General features: G+C 39.0%; 1 protein-coding gene across 2 annotated transcripts in view; it reads left to right on the top strand.

The window, feature by feature from the left end:
• Positions 1 to 15,323, top strand: part of PDGFD (platelet derived growth factor D) — a 248,703-nt gene extending 233,380 nt beyond the window's left edge. For both annotated transcript variants that reach the window (XM_008020683.3, XM_008020681.3), the window contains exon 7: positions 12,678 to 15,323. In XM_008020683.3, the coding sequence (XP_008018874.3) occupies positions 12,678 to 12,803 (126 nt within the window). In that variant the 3' untranslated portion in view covers positions 12,804 to 15,323. The remainder of the gene's footprint in view (positions 1 to 12,677) is intronic.
• The last annotated feature ends 3,701 nt before the right edge of the window (positions 15,324 to 19,024 follow it).

Raw genomic sequence — 19,024 nt, 5'->3', positions numbered from 1 at the left:
TCAGCTTAAAACATTTGGGAGGACAGTGTCCTGAACCCCATCATAGGATATAAAGGATACTTTGGGTCACGATTTATGTTAAATGGAGGATTCCAGAAAAACATATTGTGTAGACAATTAGAAGAAACTATTATTTCAGTTCTCTTCTCTTGATAGTGTATAATGAAGGAACAGGATATTCCCTAAAAATATAGTGACCTATTAAATGAATACTCACTGTTTTTCATGATTTGGTGCCCTGGCTGTATCCATTTAGTCAACAGCCAAAAACATAGGAAGCATCAGAGAGATAAAGATAGATGTTAATTTTCTCTGTTCTTCCTCTCATAATTTTGTCAGGATTCTTGACATAACCACCTGCACTATCTAACAGAACTTTAAGCAGTGATAGGAATAGCCTGTATTTGCATTGTTCCATATGGTAGTCACTAGCAACATGTGGCTATTAGGCACTTGAAATGTGTGTAGCACAAATAGAAACTAAATGTTTAATTTCATTTAGTTTTAACTAATTGAAATTTACATCACCACACAAGGCCATGACTACCTTATTGAATGGCACAAGCCTAGACCCATCTCTGATTCTGGCACATTTATAGCATCTAGAATCATTTACATATCTGGACAAAATGAAAAAAAAAATGACTTTTTCTTATTTTAAGGTAGAATTTTGTATTAAACATTTGCATTTTATCACAGTTTAAGAGTTAGGAGATGGATCAATAAATAGGTAAAGATTATCCTCAATGATGGTTAGATTTAGATTTTTTTTTACCTTTCAGTGGGTTTATGGGGGTTATTAGTGCATTTTCAACTTAAGATATTTTAACCTCCAGTGGGTTTATCAGGATATAGCCCCATCATAAGTCAAGGAGCATCTGTATTTATACATGAAACATGAGGTTAGAGTAATACACTGTTGACCTTCAGATTTGAGGTAAAAGAATAGTACTTTGTTTTTACATGTTTGAAACATCTGTTATTGAAAAAAGAATTACCTAAATTTTCAAATTGAGACCAAAGAAACAGAAAATAAATTTTGTGCAAGGAGTTTCATTCTCTAGCAATAGGGAGGGAGTTTTTGGGTCATGATTATACCCAACCATAACAAAAGTCAAGAAAATCTCTTTTCTATTTTTTTTTTTTTTTTGGAAACCACATAGCTAGAACTTGTGGAGTCTCTCTGCCTCTTGTCCTTTCTCTGCCTTTGAGTGAGGCCTCATGATCTGTGGTGTCTTCCTACCAAGAGAGGGCAATAGAGCAGAAAAATTACAGGACTAGAAAAGATGTGGATTCCGGTTCCAGCTTTGCCATATGGAGGAGCAACTGAGGACCAGCCACTTAAAACTTCCAGGGCCTCAGGTTTCCTCACTTAATCCCCATAATAACCTACAATTTTGAGTTCCCAGGCAAACCTGAAATTACATCATATTCATTATTTGTTGTTACACTTTATCCTGCCCCCGAAATCTTATCTTACTGAAATGGTGTAAGGAATAAAAACAAATTGGTGGTTGAAATGCTAGGTAAATGCAAAAAGAATAAAGATATGATCTGGAACAGTAAATGTTTATAGACTGCTTATAAAAAAGTTAATTCACTCATCTTGACAATGGCAATGATAACACCTGTGCTTCTTACCACCTGGGGATACTGGGTGAAGGAAGGCATCTGAAGACTATAAAGTACAAGACAGCTGTGGGTGGAATTAAATGAAAGCCTGGTCTGGCTTTCTCAGTTCTGATTACATTTCTTCCTTGATGACTCACTTACAAGTTAGTGAACTCCTTGTTTAAGTATTACAAACTGTGCATACCCTCTCCCTTCTCACTCTAGCTTCACATCAGGCCTTCCTTCCAAAGCGACAAACTTGCCACATGGGGCAAGGTACTCCCCAAGCAGACAAGGCCCATCTGGGTCATGAATGATACCCAATGCTAATGCCATTCTCTGAAATTTAGTGCCCAGCCAGGCTTTCCATTATGTTTTCTGCAATGGGTAGCCTGAACATGTAGTCATTAATCCTCTAACGTGCTGTCAAAATCATTTAACTATTTAGTTCTGTAAAGTTAAAACTGCAACTGAGTACACCTCATAGTAAGCCTAGAGTCTCACAGAAAGTGACTATTTGAAGTGAGTATGCACAGATGCCATGATTGCATTTTCAAAATTCATGAGCATGTTATAAACCCCACTATAACCCAGCTTTTTGTCACCTTCAAGCTTAACTTCTTAGTATCACAGTGTTCAGCTGTTTGTCATTTATGTCTTTTTAACTGAGTACTGTGTCTTGGGACTTGATATCCATCCTTCTGTTACAATGGCAGCCACTGCTGTGATTATTGCCTGCAGGTTGAGTAATTACTCAGGGAGAAAATAATATGTTATCCCTTCTCAAGATATTTTTGCTTGTAGTCACTTAGATTTCAGAATAATTCACTAGCATCCCTTAAAAATATTGACTCTGTGTACATTTTTTATAAAGGCTATAAGCATGAAGAGGTCAAAAGAGAAACTTTTTTTTTTCCTTAAGAAACTGTGTGTGCTGAATACAGCCTGCTTTAGAAGTTAGGAAGAGCCCAGGCGCAGTGGCTCATGCCTGTAATCCCAGCATTTTGGGAGACCGAGGCAGGTGGATCACCTGAGGTCAGGGGTTCAAGACCAGCCGGGTCAACATGGCGAAACCCCATCACTACTAAAAATACAAAAATTAGCCAGGCATGGTGGCACATGCCTGTAATCCCAGCTACTTGGGAGGCTGAGGCAGGAGAATCACTTGAACCTGGGAGGTGGAGATTGCAGTGAGCCGGGATCACACCATTGCACTCTAGCCTGGGCAAGAAGAGTGAAACTCCATCTCAAAAAAAAAAAAAAGGAAGAATCTTAAACTCTTAATGATTTGGGTTTATATTATGCATTTGTCCTGAAATATGTACTTGTGTTCCTGTGTCAGCCATTAATTTGAGAACTGTTACAAGGCCTTAACAGCCTTTTTTTATATTCCCAATATAAAGAACCTGACTCAGGAGATAGCTTTTCTGCCTGGTATTGTTTTATTAGTGTAAATAGCTTTATGGTGAAGATTTATTCAGAGGCTTATTGGCAACAAGGTGAGTAACTGTAGTTAAGTATCTTTTGTGATGAGGTAATTTGCAAAACTGAACATCTTTGATTTTGTACGGTGGTATGAAACCCACCAATTGGCTCAGTCACACTCCATTTAGTAGACGTCAAGTTTCCCTGGCTTTGTGTGTTTTCCAGGGTGGAGAGGAGTCAAGATCCCCATTTGCACCCATAGGTGTTAAGAAACAGCTGGTTGTGCCCCCCAGTGGATTTGTTATTTCTGGTTGTATGCTTGCAGTTGTGAATCATAGCTCAGAAAATAAGGAAGTGCTGTGTGAGGGTACCTATTAACAAGGTACCTATTCAGCGCCTATAATTAATTCAGTGCTCCTTCCCTTTAAAGGTGACCAGATAACCTACAACCAGCCAGTCTGCTTTCTCAGATACAGGCTTTTCATTTTTCTACATGCTCTCAAATCAGCCTTGCTTTCTTCCTCCTTTCAGTGCTGTGTACCTGAACCTAAGACTATTACATGATCTGAAGGCTTTGAACATCAGTGCTGTGATCATCCAGTAAGGCAGTCCAATTTCCACTTTGTTCAAATAGTGCTTTCCTGTCTTGTCTGGGAAAAAGTGTCTGCCAATTCATTCTTCTCTTCTTATCAGCAAAACACATATATACCGTGCTCATGTTGCTTAATATAAAACACAGAGAAAATCCCTGAACAATCAGAAGACCAGTTAGAAAAACTGCCCAGGCTCTTGCTGTCATCCCAAAGCATACACTTTTGTTTGCCATCAAATGAGAAAGCAAGTCGACAGAGCTGTGATTTTATAGGGGCCAGTCATCACAAATTATTAGGCATTGATAACAGTCTTTGAACAAGGAATATTTATCATATGCTCAGCTTCTTAGGAATAATTTCCCTCTCTTTCATCCCCTAGTTCTGAAATCTCTTTTACAGGCCAGATAGTCTTGGAAAATAGCAGCTAATTCATGTTGGAGAAATTCTTGGCAAAGCTATGGGAATCCAAACTCCAACCCCTTCCAAGGCACCTATTGTAAGTGCAATAGAATTGCAAGAGAAGATGATAATAGAATCAACTCTCAAAACTGGCCTTTGGACTAGCTTTACCAATATCAAAATTTCTGACACTTTGTCTCCCTAAACAACTTTCTTAGGGTATTCCTTCCTCCACTCCCTGCCAACTTTGTACTCACAAGTCTTTTGAAGTTTTGCTACAAACAGATCTCCATCTTCCATTCTGCATCAGCAGAGTGCCCTAACTTGATTGAACATTAAACGAATGCAGTGATTTATTTCTCTGCCTCACTGCACCGTCTGTGGAACAGCATGGCAAAATTTCTTTCTTTTAGATGAAATGACCATCATTTAGATGAAAGGAATGTGCAGACCGTGATGCATGAGTGCAGGGGACTCTAGGCATCTAACCTTCACCTAGGACAAAAGTTCAAGCAAAGCATCACAGGTCTCCCTGCCCGTTCACATGGGGAGCCAGACACACCCTGGAGACACAAAAGGAAAGTGAAGGCATGTTAGAGAGGCCTCAAGTCAGAATATGCTAGGAGCCTAAATGTCCTGATCCCAGGTCCTGGTCCCAGGTCCAAGTCGGGGGAAGACCCTGGACAAGGTACTTATCCTCCTTTAGAATCTCAGTATAAAGTGGGCATAATGATACCTTTTCCACTATGTGAAAGACTTGTCTGAGGGTAAAAACAAAAAAAATAGTGCCTGTGCAAATTATCAAAAACTGTAAAATGCTACAGAATCATTTGATGGTGCCATGACCAAGTTTAGAATCTAAAAGGAAAATAGGACAAAATCAAAAATAAAGGCTAACAGGAATCTAAGAACATAAAGTAAATAATATGTTAATCTGAATATGTAGTATATTAGAAAACAAGTATGGAATTTTACCAAGTATATGTCTATATAATAGCTAATGTTTCACTAAATGAAGGCCACTGAAGGAAAGAAGGGTTGGCTTCTATTTAAAGCACTAATTTAAGAAATTATGTTTAAACTTAGAAAGTTAAAAATTAATGATATACTTATTGATTTATGAAATGCTGTATTGATACACAGGTATTAATATACAATGATTTTAGTGGAACCTGATTTGTTTTAAATTGTAAAGGATATTATGTTAACAAATATATAAAAACATAAAACACATTTTACTTATTTATGGCCACTAATGACCTTCATCAGGGCAACATGTGTTTTTTTGTTTGTTTGTTTTTTTAATACTTTAAGTTCTGGGATACATGTGCAGAACGTGCAGGTTTGTTACATAGGTATACACATACCATGGTGGTTTGCTACACCCATCAACCAGTCGTCTACATTAGGTATTTCTCCTAATGCTATCCCTTCCCTAGTCCTGCACCCCTCAACAGGCCCCAGTGTGTGATGTTCCCCTCCCTGTGGCCATGTGTTCTCATTGTTCAACTCCCACTTACAAGTGAGAACATGTGGTGTTTGGTTTTCTGTTCCTGTGTCAGTTTGCTGAGAATGATAATTTCCAGCTTTATCCATGTCTCTGCAAAGGACATAATGGCTGCATAGTATTTCATGGTGTATATGTGTCACATTTTCTTTATCCAGTCTATCATTGATGGGCATTTGGGTTGGTTCCAAGTCTTTGCTATTGTGAACAGTGCATGTGTCTTTATAGCAGAATGATTTATATTCCTTTGGGTATATACCTAGTAATGGGATTGCTGGGTCAAATGGTATTTCTGGTTCTAGATCCTTGCGGAATCACCAAACTGTCTTCCACAATGGTTGAACTAATTTACACTCCCACCAGCAGAGGAAAGGCGTTCCTATTTCTCCACATCATCTCCAGCATCTGTTGTTTCCTGGCCTTTTAGTGATCACCATTCTAACTAGCATGAGATGATATGTCACTGTGGTTTTGCTTTGCATTTCTCTAATGACCAATGATGATGAGGTTTTTTTCATGTGTTTCTTGGCTGCATAAATGTCTTCTTTTGAGAAGTGTCTGCTCATATCCTTTGCCCACATTTTGATGGGGCGGTTTATTTTTTTCCTGTAAATTTGTTTAAGTTCTTTGTAGATTCTGGATATTAGCCCTTGGCCAGAAGGACAGGTTGCAAAAATTTTCTCCCATTCTGCAACCTGTTCACTCTGATGATAGTTTCTTTTGCTGTGCAGGGGCTCTTTAATCAGGTCCCATTTGTCTATTTTGACTTTTGTTGCCATTGCTTTTGGTGTTTTAGTCATGAAGTCTTTGCCTATGCCTATGTCCTGAATTGTATTGCCTAGGTTTTTTTTCTGGGTTTTTATGGTTTTAGGTCTTACATTTAAGTCTTTAATTCATCTTGAGTTAACTTTTGTATAAGGTGTAAGGAAGGGATACAGTTTCAGCTTTCTGCATATGGCTAGCCAGTTTTCCCAACACCAGTTATTAATTAGGGGATCCTTTTTCCATTGCTTGTTTTTGTCAGGTTTGTCAAAGATCAGATGGATGTAGGTGTGTGGTGTTATTTCTGAGGCCTCTGCTCTGTTCCATTGGTCTATATGTCTGTTATGGTACCAGTACCATGCAGTTTTGATTACTGTAGCCTTATAGTATACTTTTAAGTCAGGTAGCATGATGCCTCCAGCTTTGTTCTTTTTGCTTAGGATTGTGTTGGCTATGCGGGCTCTTTTTGGTTCCATATGAAATTTAAAGTAGTTTTTTCCAATTCTTTGAAGAAAGTCAATGGTAGCTTGATGAGGGTAACGCTGAATCTACAAATTACTTTGGGCAGTATGGCCATTTTCATGATTCTTACTATCCATGAGCTTGGAATGTTTTTTCATTTGTTTGTGTCCTCTCTTACTTCCTTGAGCAGTGGTTTGTAGGTCTCCTTGAAAAGTTCCTGCACATCCCTTGTAAGTTTTATTCCCAGGTATTTTATTCTCTTTGTAGCAGTCATGAATGAGAGTTCACTCATGATTTGGCTCTGTTTGTCTATTATTGGTGTATAGGAATGCTTGTGATTTTTTGCACTTTGATTTTGTATCCTGAGACTTTGCTGAAGTTGCTTATCAGCTTAATGAGTTTTTGGGTTGAGACAATGGGGTTTTCTAATATACAATCATGTCATCTGCAAACAGAGACAATTTGACTTCCTCTCTTCCTATTTGAATACCCTTTATTTCTTTCTCTTGCCTGATTGCCCTGGCCAGAACTTCCAATACTATGTTAAATAGGAGTGGGGAAAGAGGGCATCCTTGTCTTGTGCCAGTTTTCAAAGGGAATGCTTCCAGTTTTTGCCCATTCAGTATGATATTGGTTGTGGGTTTGTCAGAAATAGCTCTTATTATTTTGAGATACGTTCCATCGATACCTAGTTTATGGAGAGTTTTTAGCATGAAGGGTTGTTGAATTTTGACAAAGGCCTTTTCTGCATCTATTGAGATAATCATGTGGTTTTTGTCATTGGTTCTATTTATGTGACAAATTACATTTGTTGATCCCCATCTTTTGAACCAGCCTTGCATCTCAGGGATGAAGCCAACTTGATCATGGTAGATAAATTTTTTGATATGCTGCTGGATTTTGTTTGCCAGTATTTTATTGAGGATTTTCACATCGATGTTCATCAGGGATATTGGCTTGAAATTTTCTTTTTTTGTTGTGTCTCTGCCAGGTTTTGGTATCAGGATGATGCTGGCCTCATAAAATGAGTTAGGGAGGATTCCTTCTTTTTCTATTATCTGGAATAGTTTCAAAAGGAATGGTACCAGCTCCTCTTTGTACCTCTGGTAGAATTCAGCTGTGAATCCGTCTGGTCCTGGACTTTTTTGGTTGGTAGGCTATCAATTACTGCCTCAATTTTAGAACTTGTTATTGGTCTATTCAGGGATTCGACTTCTTCCTGGTTTAGTCTTGAGAGGTTGTTATGTGTGTTAGGAGCCAAAAAGGCCAAAGGGATCGTGACCAACTAAGCATTCCACTGGAGGCTGCTTGATCAAACAGCAAACTGTTTATCATGAATACAGAATGTGGGCAAACTTACTTCTGTACCTGTCCTAGGAGGTTTACTGTGGGCCATCACTCCCTGGCGCTGGCTCCTTGAGGTTATCTGCTGGGACATCTAGAGCCTATTGTTTGTGGAATGCAGTCTTGCAAACCTACTCTGGACCTAGCAGCTGACCTCTTCTTCCACTCCACCTTCTTGCTATCTCTTTTGCCTAATAAATACAGAGGGCTGTGTAAAGCTCAGGGCCCTTGTCCACTAGAGGCAAGGTGCCCCCCCCCCACTTCCAAACATATTCTTTTGTATTTGTCTTTTATTCCTGCATTTGCCCCCTTTTGTTCAGTCCCCTAAGGTCCATACAGTTGACATATATGTCCAGGAATTTATCCATTTCTTCTAGATTCTCTAGTTTATTTGCATAGAGATGTTTATAGTATTCTCTGATGATGGTTTGTATTACTGTGGAATCAGTGGTGATATCCCCTTTATCATTTTTTATTGCATCTATTTGATTCTTCTCTCTTTTCTTATTAGTCTGACTAGCAGTATATATATTTTGTTGATCTTTTCAAAAAACCAGCTCCTGGATTCATTGATTTCTTTAAAAGGTTTTTTGTGTCTCTATCTCCTTCAGTTCTGCTCTGATCTTAGTTATTTCTTGTCTTCTGCTAGCTTTTGAATTTGTTTGCTCTTGCTTCTCTAGTTCTTTTAATTGCGATGTTAGGGTGTTGATTTTAGGTATTTCCTGCTTTCTCTTGTGGGTGTCTAGGGCTATAAATTTCCCTGTACATGCTGCTTTAAATATGCCCCAGAGATTCTGGTACGTTGTATCTTTGTTCTCGTTGGTTTCAAAGAACATCTTTATTTTTGCTTTCATTTTGTTATTTACCCAGTAGTCATTCAGGAGCAGGTTGTTCAGTTTCCATTGGTTTATGGTTTTGAGTGAATTTCTTAATTCTGAGTTCTAGATTGATTGCACTGTAGTCTGAGATACTGTTTGTTATGATTTCCATTCTCTTGCATTTGCTGAGGAGTGTTTTACTTACAATTATGTGGTCAATTTTAAAAGAAGTGTGATGTGGTACTGAGAAGAGTATATATTCTGTTGAGTTGGGGTGGAAAGTTCTATAGATATCTATTAGGTCCGCTTGGTCCAGAGATGAGTTCAGCTCCTGGATATCCTTGTTAATTTTCTGTCTCATTGATCTGCCTAATATTGACAGTGGGGTGTTAAAATGTCTGTTTATTATTTAGACTCTCACTATTATTGTGTGGGAGTCTAAGTCTCTTTGTAGGTCTCTAAGAACTTGCTTTATGAACCTGGGTACTCCTGTATTGGGTACATGTATATTTAGGATAGTTAGCTCTTCATGTTGCATTGATCCCTTTACAATTATGTAATGGCCTTATTTGTCTCTTTTGATCTTTTTTGGTTTAAAGTCTGTTTTATCAGAGACTAGGATTGCAACCCCAGCTTTTTTTGTTGTTTGTTTTCCATTTACTTGGTAAATCTTCCTCCATCCCTTTATTTTGAGCCTACGTATGTCTTTGCACGTGAGATGGGTCTTCTGAATATAGCACACTGATGGGTCTTGACTCTTTATCCAATTTGCCAGTCTCTGTCTTTTAATTGGGGAATTTAGCCCATTTACATTTAAGGTTAATGTTGTGTGTGAATTTGATCCTGCCATTATGACGCTAGCTGGTTATTTTGCCCATTACGTGATGCAGTTTCTTCATAGCATCAATGGTCTTTATAATTTGGGATGTTTTTGCAGTGGATGGTACCAGTTGTTCCTTTCCATGTTTAGTGCTTCCTACAGGAGCTCTTGTAAGGCAGGCCTGGTGGTGACAAAATCTGTCAGCATTTGCTTCTCTGTAAAGGATTTTATTTCTCCTTTGCTTATGAAGCTTAGTTTGGCTGGATATGAAATTCTGGGTTGAAAATTCTTTTCTTTAAGAATGTGGAATATTGGCCGCCACTCTCTTCTGGCTTGTAGGGTTTCTGCCAAGAGATCTGCTGTTAGTCTGATGAGCTTCCCTTTGTGGGTAACCTGACCTTTCTCTCTGGCTGCCCTTAACATTTTTTCCTTCATTTCAACCTTGGTGAATCTGACAATTATGTGTCTTGGGGTTGCTCTTCACGAGGAGTATCTTTGTGGTGGTCTCTGTATTTCCTGAATTTGAATGTTGGCCTGCCTTGCTAGATTAGGGAAATTCTTCTGGATAATATCCTGAAGAGTGTTTTCCAACTTGGTTCCATTCTCCCCATCACTTTGAGGTACACCAGTGAAACATAGATTTGGTCTTTTCACATAATCCCATATTTCTTGGAGGCTTTGTTCGTTTCTTTTCACTGTTTTTTCTGTAATCTTATCTTCTAACTTTATTTCTTTAATTTGATCTTTAATCACTGATATCCTTTCTTCTGCTTGATCAATTTGGCTATTGAAGCTTGTGTATGCTTCACGAAGTTCTCGTCCTGCGTTTTTCAGCTCCATCAGGTCATTTGTGTTCTTCTCTACACTGATTATTCTAGTTAGCAATTCATCTAACCTTTTTTCAAGATTCTTAGCTTCTTGTGTTGGGTTAGAACATGCTCCTTTAGCTTGGAGGAGTTTGTTATTACCCACCTTCTGAAGCCTACTTCTGTCAGTTCCTCAAATTCATTCTCAATCTGGTTTGTTCCCTTGCTGACAAGGAGTTGTGATCCTTTGGTTGAGAAGAGGCATTCTGGTTTTTGGAATTTTCAGCGTTTCTGCACTGGTTTCTCCCCATCTTTGTGGGTTTATTTACTTTTGGTCTTTGATGTTGTTGACCTTCAGATGGGGTCTCTGAGTGGACGTCCTTTTTGTTGATGTTGATACTATTCCTTTCTGTTTGATAATTTTCTTTCTAACAGTCAGGCCCCTCTGAAGCAGGTCTGCTGGAGTTTGCTGGACCTCCACTCTAGACCCTGTTTACCCAGGTATCACCAGCAGAGGCTGCCGAAAAGCAAAGATTGCTGCCTATTCCTTCCTCTGGAAGCTTTGTCCCAGAGGGGCACCCACCAGATGCCAGCCACAGCTCTCCTGTATGAAGTGTCTATTGGCCCCTACTGGGAGGTGTCTCCCATCAGGATACATGGGTGTCAGGGACCCACTTGAGGAAGCAGCCTGTCCCTTATCAGAGCTTGAATGCTGCACTGGGAGATCTGCTGCTCTCTTCAGAGCCGCCAGGCAGGAACATTTTAGTCTGCTGAAGCTGCGCTCACAGCCACCCCTTCCCCCGGGTTTTCTGTCCCAGGGACATGGGAGTTTCATCTGTAAGTCCCTGACTGGGGCTGCTGCCTTTCAGAAATGTCCTGCCCAGAGAGGAGGAATCTAGAGAGGCAGCTTGGCTACAGCGGCCTTGCTGGGCTGCGGTGGGCTCCGCCGCATTCAAATTTCCCAGCAGCTTTGTTTACACAAAGCGTGAGGGTAAAACTGCCTACTCAAGTCCCAGCAATGGCGGACGCCCCTCCCCCCACCAAGCTTGGCATATCCCAGGTCACTCTTAGACTGCTGTGCTGGCAGGAGAATTTCAAGCCAGTGGATCTTAGCTAGCTGGGCTCCATGGGGGTAGGACCCGCCGAGCCAGACCACTTGGATCCCTGGCTTCAGCCCCTTTCCAGGGGAGTGAATGGTTCTGTCTTTCTGGCATTCCAGGCACCACTGGGGTATGAAAAATAAACTGCTGCAGATAGCTCGGTGTCTGCCCAAACAGCCGCCCAGTTTTGTGCTTGAAACCCAGGGCCCTGGTGGCATAGGCACTGGAGGAAATCTCCTGGTTTGCCAGTTGCAAAGACCATGGGAAAAGTGCAGTATCTGGACTAGAGTGCACCATTCCTCCTGGTACAGTCTCTCATGGCTTCCCTTGGCTGGGGGAGGGAGATCCCCCAACCCCTTGCCCTTCCCAGGTGAGACAACACCCCACCCTGCTTCAGCTCACCTTCCATGGGCTGTACCCAATGTCTAACCAGCCCAGTGAGATGAACTGGGTACCTCAGTTAGAAAAGCGGAAATTATCCGCCTTCTGCACTGATCTCGCTGGGAATTGTAGACCAGAGCTGTTTCCTATTTGACCATCTTGCCAGCAACTCCAGGGCAACATGTTTTACTTCAGCCAAAGATTTAGATACACCAGCATATTGTATTCATGATTTTATTCATTTTCCTCTCCATGCTAATAATATGCTCAAGAATTGAATTCATCTATAACACATGCCTTGGTCAGAAGGATCTTTATGATAATATTTGGAACCACACTTGGCCCAAAGCAGGCCCTTAGAAAGCTATTAATAAATACCAGCTAAGACACATGAAATCATCTTGCTACTTCAGATAGGTAATGCTAGGCATTACTCTGGGATCAATTGATTCCTCCACTTCAGGGAGTCAATTATTTGTAAAAATGTGTACATTCTAATAGCAATGGGTGCATTCTAATAGCAAGCCCATAGCTTCTGTTGGGTTCTCAAAGGGCTAAGAACTAGTTGTCAAAAAGGTAATAAGTAAGTGGCATCTGACTGAGTTGAACTCCAAAGGCTTTCTAACAGGAGATGTGCTTCTTGTCCTAGGTATTACAGTTTGAGCCTGGCCACATCAAGAGGAAGGGCAGAGCTAAGGCCATGGCTCTGGTTGACATCCAGTTGGATCACCATGAACGATGCGATTGTATCTGCAGCTCAAGGCCACCTCGATAAGAGAACGTGCACATCCTTACATTAAGCCTGGAAGAACCTTTAGTTTAAGGAGGGTGAGATAAGAGACCCTTTTCCTACCAGCAGCCAAACTTGCTACTAGCCTGCAATGTAATGAACACAAGTGGTTGCTGAGTCTCAGCCTTGCTTTGTTAATGCCATGGCAAGTAGAAAGGTATATCATCAACTTCTATACCTAAGAATATAGGATTGCATTTAATAATAGTGTTTGAAGTTATATATATACACACACACACAGAAACATATTCATGTCTATGTGTATATAGATCAAATGGTTTTTTCAGTATATATAACCAGGTACACCAGAGCTTACATATGTTTGAGTTAGACTCTTAAAATCCTTTGCCAAAATAAGGGATGGTCAAATATATGAAACATGTCTTTAGAAAATTTAGGAGATAAATTTATTTTTAAATTTTGAAACACAAAACAATTTTGAATCTTGCTCTCTTAAAGAAGGCATCTTGTACATTAAAAATCAAAAGATGAGGCTTTCTTACATACACATCTTAGTTGATTATTAAAAAAGGAAATATATGGTTTCCAGAGAAAAGGTATTTCCAATACCTAAGCATTTTTTCCATGAGAAGCACTGCATGCTTACCTATGTGGACTATAATAACCTGTCTCCAAAACCATGCCATAATAATATAAGTGCTTTAGAAATTAAATCATTGTGTCTTTTATGCATTTTGCTGAGGCATGCTTATTCATTTAACACCTATCTCAAAAACTTACTTAGAAGGTTTCTTATTATAATCCCACAAGAGACAACGTATAAGCTATAACAGAATTTTGAATTGTTTTTCTTTGCAAAACCCCTCCACAAAAGCAAACCCTTTCAAGAATGGCATGGGGTTTCTGTATGAACCTTTCCAGATGGTGTTCATTGAAAGATGCGGGTAGTTGAGAACTTAAAAAGTGAACATTGAAACATCGACATAACTGGAAACTAGGTGGAATATTTGATAGGATCCATATCTAATAATGGATTCGAACTCTCCAAACTATGCCAATTAATTTAATGTATCTTGCTTTTTTGTTCCTGTCTTTTTGAAATATAGACAAGGATTTATAATGGCATTTTATGTTTGGCAGGCCATCATAGATTATTTATAACCTGAAAGCTTGTGTGTATCAATAAAAAAAATCACATTTTATTAATGTAAATTTCTAATCATATACTTGCTCACTGTTCTGATTTCCTGTTTCTGAACCAAGTAAAATCAGTCTTAGGGGCTCTGGTTCTTAATCTGTGGAGTTTGCTTTAAGAAGCCAATTGTCAATTGTGGTAACACGAGTTTGGCCCTGCTTTCCTACTGTTTAATAGAAAACTGTTTTACATTGGTTGATGGCATTTAGAGTAATTTTTTTCTCTCTGCTTCCTTCGTGTCTGTTTTAAAGAAGACTAACTCCAGGAGTAGGAAATGATTCATCATCATTCTCCAAAGCAAGAGGCTTAAGAGAGAAACACCAAAATTCAGATAGCTCAGGGACTGCTAACAGAGAACTACATTTTTCTTATTGCCTCGAAAGTTAAAAGGAAAGCAGATTTCTTCAGTGAGTTGTGGTCCTACTAACTACCACCAGTTTGGGTGACAGGGCTGGTGAAGTCCTAGTGTCAGATGAGTGACCTAAATATACTTAGATTTCTAAGTATGGTGCTCTCAGGTCCAAGTTCAACTATTCTTAAGCAGTGCAATTCTTCCCAGTTATTTGAGATGAAAGATCTCTGCTTATTGAAGATGTACCTTCTAAAACTTTCCTAAAAGTGTCTGATGTTTTCACTTGAGGAGGGAGTGGTAAAATTAAATACTCTATTGTTCAATTCTCCAAAATCCCAGAACATGATCAGAAATAGCTCAGGCAGACAGTAATAATTAAGAATGCTCTTCCTCTTCATAACTGCTTTGCAAGTTTCCTGTGAAAATATCAGCTCCCTGTACCAAAGTCAAAATGAACGTGACGTCACTCTAACCTGAACAGCTCACATTGTAGCTGTAAATAGAAAAAATTAGAGTGTTCTACCCAATTTTCAATAAACCTTCCAGGCTGCAATAACCAGCAAGGTTTTCAGTTAAAGTCCTATCTGCGCTTTTTATTTATTAGCTGAAATGTAAGCAGGCATATTCACTCACTTTTCTTTGACTTTCCTGAGAGTTTTATTAAAACTTCTCCCTTGGTTACCTGTTATCTACTGCACTTCTAACCTGTAGCCAATAAATCTACTTGATAGCCATCAAAGGAGTAAAAAGCTCGCCGTACAAATTACATTTCAAAACAAACCCTAATAAATCCACATTTCCACAGGGCTCATTCACCTGGAATAATGCCTTTTATTCAATATGTTCTTATAGGGCAAAACACTTTCATAAGTAGAGTTTTTTATGGTTTTTGTCATATCGGTAACATACAGCTTTTTCCTCTCATAGCATTTTCTATAGCAAATGTAATATGCCTCTTATTTTCATGAAAAATAAATATTGCTTTTGAACAAAACTACTCCATTATTTAGTACTCAATTGCAGTTTTAAAAAGTGTACACTGCTAAAAAAAGAAAAAGAAAGAAAAGAAAAGAAAACTTTCGGTCAGGCGTGGTGGCTTATGTCTGTAATCCTAGCACTTTGGGAGGCCGAGGCGGGTGGATCACAAGGAGATTGAGACCATCCTGGCCAACATGGCGAAACCCTGTCTCTACTAAAAATACAAAAATTAGCCAGTTGTGGTGGCGTGTGCCTGTAGTCCCAGCTATTCAGGAGATTGAGGCAGGAGAATCACTTGAACCAGGGAGGCAGAGGTTGCAGTGAGCCGAGATCACATCACTGCACTCCAGCCCGGGTTACAGAACGAGACTCCATTTCAAAAAAAAACAAAAAGACAACTTTTTTCACAAACGCATCAAACTGTTTGGAATGACAAGATTGAGTGATTTCTGAAGGCTTCATTTTATAGTGCTTGAGAGAACAACACTTTGTTTCCCAACTACAGGCTTCTGCTTTGTCTTTGTCCTGCAGCTGCACAGTGGGGCAAGACTTGAGTTTGGTTTTGTTGCTGCTTTGTTGCCTCTTCATTTGACTGTTTCCCCATGAGTCTTATAACGAATTATATTCTCCTCTGACATTGTTCCTCACCTAAGAAAATCCATAGCCCTCTCTTCCTTGAGGCCTGAAGTCAACAACATTACAACCTCATTTCCCTTTTGTCCACCCCACCTCCTTTTCCCATCTGGGTGGACACCCTAGCCAGGTAGTGATTCAGTGTTATCAGTTCAGGAAGACCAGTTTAGGAGCTACACTCTTATAACATTTGCTTTATAATTCGTGAAGAGGCACATAGCACAAAGAGAGTTCTTCTAGCTGCAATGCATATGTAAGAACTTTTGCTTTTGATTATAGCCTAATCTTATCCTGCTGGAGACAGAATAGCAGCTGCAGTGTTGAATGAAACTCTGCCATTTTAGTGGTTTTAGGTCATTTGGGGAATGGGAGTGAAGACCTGTATTCTGTGGTAAGAATTAATTTTACCATCAGAAATACTAGCTAGTGTGTGAACATGGAGGAGGGATGGGGACAGGGTGAATAATTCTGTGCCGGATAGCTAATTCAAGTAACTGGGGTTTTTATGTAAAAAGTCATAATAGTCATATATATATGTGTGTGTGTATATATATATGTATATATGTTGCATTTAAATACAAAGACATTAACAATTTTATTTCATTTCCTGAAATGTTCACATGTCCAGTTTTATTCTGAGAATAACTCAACAGATGTCTAAATTGTTGATACTCTCCTAGGGTCCTCATAGAATATTAAATTAAAATTCATAGATTAGTATTCATGCCTGAAGTCCTAGGAAATACAACTTTGTTTATTGACAGCCCTAGTCAAACATGCTAGAAGACAGAATATTTATAATTCACTGGTTTTATTGACATTCACTCAAAATCTGTTGTTTTTAAAGATCAAGTTAAAGACTACACAGACCTTCACAACTTAACATAGCACACTGGGATATCTGTCAGATAAAATAGGCATCAACAAAGGATAAGCAACTAACCACTTAATGTAAGACTTTATGCTTGCTTTTCCAGTTATATTTTTGAATTTTGCAAACTAATTTGTGTCCTTTTTTTGAATAAATTTCATTTCTATAGAGATGTCTAAAAATTATTTAGCAGACTACATTAAAAGAGAGTGGAGCTAACTTCATAACAAAGGTTAATATACTCAGTGCAACAAGCTGTGGACCAAGAAAACTTCATTTTCTAACAAAATCATTTGACTTTGTGATTATTTTAAACTGTTTATACTTGTTGCCAGCTTTAGTGACCAGAAACCAAATGTTAAAATCATTCTTGGATTCAATTTACATTTTAAATAATACCTACAATGCAAGTTACCTTTTAAGAACTAAGGTCTCTAACCTGTTTCTGGTTCAGGTCATATTATAAATTTCTCCTCTTATGGCCTTCTAGTGTTTCTCTAGACTTTCCTTTCTCCCTGGGTCTCCCACAGGCTTCCTTTCTCACCTGTCTCTACCTGTCAGTCTTCAAATCAGAGAAAATCAGGATCACTATCTGCTTTGGGAAAGACAGGAGAAAAATCAGTCAAGGAGATCAACTGCATGGTTTCCTAAGTGAGCAATTAATAGGGTAAAATTCCCAACTGCTTTAAGAAATCACTGCTTTTTGAGAGTCAAACACATCAAGTGAATATTTTTCAGTACTGTCTACTTTGGTGCAAACTTCAGAATATGGTGGTAGATATTTGTTGACTTCTGTCAAAAGAAATTTAGCCACAGTCAATATGGGGAAAACTGACTAAATTAAATGTTTCATTCATTCATTCAACAGCAAATACATTAAAGCCCACTATGTAGCAGACATGCTTTGAGGCTTGAAACACAAGATTCACAACAGAGGATAAAACTAGAGAAAGATATTCTAGGTAAGATCAACAGGAAGAACAAAGGTCTCCCAGCAAAAATGCATAAGGTAAGTGTGGGCAGTTCAAAAAATATAAAGTGATCAAAAGGAAAGAAAAGGAACCCGTAGGCAAATGAATTTAGTCTTTTACATTTAGGAAAGGAAGCTCCACGAGGACCTCTGAGCACAGTGGGGGCTGTACGTGTCATAGAGCACCAGACAGAAAGTTAGAAGGTCTTGGTTGTAGTGACTAACCTGCCACTTTCTAAACCTAACCTGCCACTTTCTAAACCTATGTTTCCTCATTTACACACTCAGATATGTAAGGTGTTCTGTAGGTGTCTTCCGGCAGAACAATTCTGCATTTTGGAAAATGCGTCTACAGAAAGAGTAGGGATTGGGATATGAGTTATGAGGCTCCTTGAAGTTCTAGGGGTGAGACAATAAGGATAAAGTGAGACTTCAGAGACAGGAAGGGAAGTTTGCCCCTGTGGTTGTTCAGGCTGTGCACTACAAATCTCTAGGGGGTGCTATTTGCATGAACTAAAACTACGAGACAGGTTAAGAGGTTTCAAAGTTCTTTGTGATTGGATGGGCAGGAAGTGCAGGCTTGGAGATCTCCTGGAGGAAGAAGTCTTGTGAGTTGGAATTTCAAGAGAATTCTCATGGGAAAACCAGAGAGGCAGGAAGGAGGGGTGAATTTTGCAAGCATGTCTCCAAGAAGAGCTAGGTCTTGTAACGTTGACAGGGAGTCATCCTCAGTGTCAAAGCTGAAACCATAAGAAGATAGACAGAACCTAAAAGACCTCCATAATCATTAAGAGGAAAGAAGACTAGTTTCTAAAGCTAACAAAAATGTGTTCTTAAACTTTATTAAGTACTTAGTGAGGGCTAAAGGTCCAGCCCTGTGCTAAATACAGCAGATTCACAGGAAAATAAAACATATTTCCTGCCTTTATCAAGCTAAAGAAGACATGACATGAAACTAGAGAAGACTAGACACTAAACAAATAATTACATATGTAACCCAATACATTTGTGAAAAGCAAAAGCATAATGTGTGATGACAGTAAAAGGTGGAATCCAGATCAGAGGACAAGGAAGGGTTTCGTGAGAAGATGACATTAGAGCAGGAACAGAAAGTTGAATAAATGTGAGAAGCAAAGTGAAAGGAGAGTGTGACATTAAATGGTACCAATAAAAATGAAAAAAAAAAATCTAGCTAGATTAAATAGTTTGAATCTTTACTTGATCAGAGTTGGGATATATTAGACTG

The sequence above is a fragment of the Chlorocebus sabaeus genome, chromosome 1, assembly GCF_047675955.1.
Source record: "Chlorocebus sabaeus isolate Y175 chromosome 1, mChlSab1.0.hap1, whole genome shotgun sequence".
In the NCBI taxonomy this organism is placed as follows: domain Eukaryota; kingdom Metazoa; phylum Chordata; class Mammalia; order Primates; family Cercopithecidae; genus Chlorocebus; species Chlorocebus sabaeus.
The sequence above is the reverse complement of the archived record's forward strand: the minus strand, read 5'-3'. Positions and strand labels throughout refer to the sequence as shown.